The following is a 3,725-nucleotide window of genomic DNA, read 5'->3' as shown; positions in this document are numbered from 1 at the left end:
AGCAAGATCGGTAACACTGCATGGACACTTTTAACTATTAAAACGCTAGTTTGTTCATATATTCTGTTAATTATACAGCATTTCACCCAAGATTCAAATCTATACACATCAACTTCATTGGATGACATAACGATCTCACAATTGGTCAAAACCTGTCAAGTGATTCAACCTTATGACGAAACACCAACGAACCTTTCTGATTCTAATCAGAGTGAGTAAGGACGGAACCACTGTCTGTCTGAAACACTGATACAGTGTATAACAAGACTGCCAATAATATTGATTTTGTGTCAGTCTTCAAGGAGATACTTGTTACATTTATCAAGCAGAGACTTTTAACGTTTATAAAGGATACGATTATCCTATTATTTTATATGTTTTATATTGGGCACTTATATGCTTAATACAGATGCATCCAATTTTTATAAGATAAATTGTATTATTAAATCATTGTTATTTTTCAAGTCAATTGTATTATCATATATGTTTATTTTGGGGAATGAATAGCTTTTTTAGCGCCATCCTCTCTTGGTAAAATTGCCATATAGTTAGCATTGTGCTCACTCTCATGGAAAATGATAATGAATTCCCAAGAACCAGCACTAATTGGCTAAAAGGTAAGATTATAAAAAGCTTAAAAAAGCACTAAAATATGGGCAGTCTGCAGGGGTTTAGATACAGTTAATCATAGAGGTAAAATGTATATTAATATAATAGTGTTGGCTATGCAAAACTGAGGAGTAGCTAATAAAGGGATTATCTATCATTTTAAACAATAACACGAACCAGCACTAATTGGCTAAAAGGCAAGATTATAAAAAGCTTAAAGGGACAGTCTAGTCCAAAAAAACTTTCATGATTCAGATAGGGCATATAATTTTAAACAACTTTCCAATTTACTTTTAGCACCAGTTGTGCTTTGTTTTCTTGGTATTCTTAGTTGAAAGTCTAATTTCTTGGACCTTGAAGGCCGCCTCTTATCTGAATGCATTTTGACCGTTTTTTACCACTAGAGGGTTTAGTTAATGTGTGTCATATAGATAACATTGTACTCGCACACGTGGAGTTACCTAGGAATCAGCACTGATTGGCTAAAATGCAAATCTGTCAAAAGAACTGAAATAAGGAGGCAGTGTGCAGAGGCTTAGATACAAGGTAATCACAGAGGCAAAAAAGGTATTAATATAACTGTGTTGATTATGTAAAACTAGGGAATGGGTAATAAAGGGATTATCTTGTAAAACAATACAAATTATGGTGTAGACTGTCCCTTTAAAAAAAGCACTGAGATATGGAGCAGTCTGCAGGTGCTTAGATACAGGTGATTATAGAGGTAAAAGGTATATTAATATAACAGTGTTGGTTATTCAAAACTGAGGAATAGGTAATAAAGGGATTATCTATCTTTTTAAATAATAACAATTTTCAAGTAAACTGTCCCTTTAACCTAACTTGGCACCAAAGTTAACCACCTTATTATGAAGCTGCTGTAATGTTTGTGTATTTTTTAAATTCTGTTTGGATGTATTTCTGAAGATAATGGACTTCCTTTCTGCTAAAGAGTTGCTACTGGTGTGAGAGCCCAAGGGAGACTCCTCCATCACCTAAAAGGAACTTTTATTTGCATTGTGTACATTAGAAAGATAAGCCTCTGAACTACAGTGACTAATGCATTTACTAAATACGTGTACTTCTTGCTTTATATTAAATGCCCTGGTGCCTTTTCTGTTTATGTACACCTCAAACATGCAAGTCATTAAAAAAAAATCTGTTCGTTCCTTTAAAATATGTAGATTCATTATTAAAAAAAATTCTGAGATTCATTTTTTTTGCATCTGCTGGGGATATAAAACTATTCAATAATTGCATGTGCATAATGTTTGTGATTAACTTCATCACCGATCCCTAGGGGGCTGCACTTGACTCTCCAAAAAGGGAGCTTCATTAACGCAACTTCAGTGTTCTGCCAGAAAAAAAGACAGACTGCCAGCAATCCAACTGAATTCAAATATGTAAACAAGCTCAATTGAAAGATTTCTATATCTTACAGTGATAAAACATTTTCATACAAGTTAAATGATGAATATGATTATTATGATTATTTATTATTACTATTATCCAGTCATGTGTTTTTGTAATAATTAGTATTTATTACAATACACCATCATATTTTGCTATGCTCATATAGTGGTATATGAAAAAGTGCACAGCCATTTGTAAGAATCAAGATACACTGTTAATATATTTCTATTGGAATGTAATATATCCCTTGTTCGGTATCCCAGTTTATGTTGTAGTTGATTTGTTGAGCAACTTCTCAGTGTTTCAACATAGGATCCAGGGTAGAAAAAATAAAACTGTAATTTATTCGCAAAATTAAAAAGCCAAAGTTTAGGCTGAAGACAGTGCAAGGACAAAAACAAAGACAAACGTTGTATAAGCATGACACCAACGGCTTACATGTTTCGGCATTCGACCGTAATCATAGCCCTAGGGTATGATTACGGCCGAGTGCCGAAACATGTAAGCCGTTGGTGTCACGCTTATACACCGTTTGTTTTTGTCCTTGCACTGTCTTCAGACTAAACTTTGGCTTTTTAATTTTGTCAATAAATTACAGTTTTAGTTTTTCTACCCTGGATCCTATACTTGTCTTTTTTTCTATTGAATAACACCAGTCGTGGATCCGGCTGTCCCTATTGAGGTGTTGTAACCCCGGGTGAAGATAACTCCGCCCCCTTCACGGATGACTGCAATACGTCACTGCTGACGTCAATGCCTACAACCAAGCAGAGCGAAGTTTGGAGCCGGGGGCCGCGCCACCATATCTGGTACACAGCTGATCCAGAAGATAGGAGTGATACGCTCACCGAGTAAGTCCTCGGTCTGTTTTGACACAGGTACCCGGAAGCTGAGAGGATTTCTCCAGACGGCGTGTAAGCAAGCCACGGCAGCCATAAGCAGTACCAACAACGGGGTGAGTGTGGGTTACTTAGGTAAGTCCCGGAAACAACTGTTTGGTAGCTGTCATGCTACATATGTTCATCTGCAAGATTACAGGAGTTTCAACTAACTTATTTCCTTTATGCTTTCAACATGTCTGGTCATGGAAATAAAGTCCCCAATCCTGTAGTTGGCAAGACATCCAGATATGCTAAGAAAGGACTCCAGTTCCCAGTTCAACATTTTTAGAAACTGCTAAGGAAGGGAAACTATGCACAGCAGATTGGGTCTGGATCTTCTATCTACCTCAAAGCTACTCTGGAATATCTCTGCACTGAGGTCTTAGAGCTGGCAGGAAATGCCAGTCACATCCAGCTGGCAGTCAGAAATGTTGAGGTACTGGCTAAGCTGTTTGATGGGGTCACCTTGCCAAATTTCCTTGCCCAGCTTATACCAAAGAAAACATTTAAAGGCTCCTCATCACAAGAACCTAAAGCTGCTGAATCTTAGGACTTTTAAAATTCGAACAGAAAACACACTTTAGGGATTTTCTCTTTTGAGGGACATCTTTTATCAGTGTACTTTGTGTTTGTTTAATATCTTAATAAAAAAAAATTATATTGAAAAAAAATAATAATTAATAAATAAAAAACATTTTATAAATATATATATATATATATATAGATATATATATATATATTGTTGGTTATTGCCCTCTTCATTGCTTCAATATTCATCATCACTCCAAACTATTAATTAAATAAAGAAATATGTGACTTAAT

The 3,725-nt window shown here is 35.5% G+C and overlaps 1 protein-coding gene across 1 annotated transcript; it reads left to right on the top strand.

Annotated features, from left to right (window-relative positions):
• The first annotated feature begins 568 nt into the window (after positions 1-568).
• LOC128652260 (histone H2A, sperm-like) lies at positions 569-3,453 on the top strand. Its single transcript, XM_053705196.1, has 3 exons — positions 569-617; positions 2,901-2,977; positions 3,193-3,453. Exons 1-3 carry the CDS (start codon positions 569-571, stop codon positions 3,451-3,453), a joined length of 387 nt encoding a protein of 128 aa, XP_053561171.1.
• The last annotated feature ends 272 nt before the right edge of the window (positions 3,454-3,725 follow it).

This window comes from Bombina bombina, chromosome 3, assembly GCF_027579735.1.
Source record: "Bombina bombina isolate aBomBom1 chromosome 3, aBomBom1.pri, whole genome shotgun sequence".
NCBI classification, from domain to species: Eukaryota; Metazoa; Chordata; class Amphibia; order Anura; family Bombinatoridae; genus Bombina; species Bombina bombina.
This window is presented reverse-complemented; position numbering and strand designations above follow the sequence as displayed.

Excerpts from the sequence above, each read along its gene's own strand:
- LOC128652260 (XM_053705196.1), top strand. The coding sequence starts at position 569 with ATGGAAAATGATAATGAATTCCCAAGAACCAGCACTAATTGGCTAAAA. Across the intron at positions 618-2,900 it reads CAGCACTAATTGGCTAAAAG|GTACCCGGAAGCTGAGAGGA; the intron begins GTAAGATTATAA and ends GTTTTGACACAG. Across the intron at positions 2,978-3,192 it reads TAAGCAGTACCAACAACGGG|AAACTGCTAAGGAAGGGAAA; the intron begins GTGAGTGTGGGT and ends CAACATTTTTAG.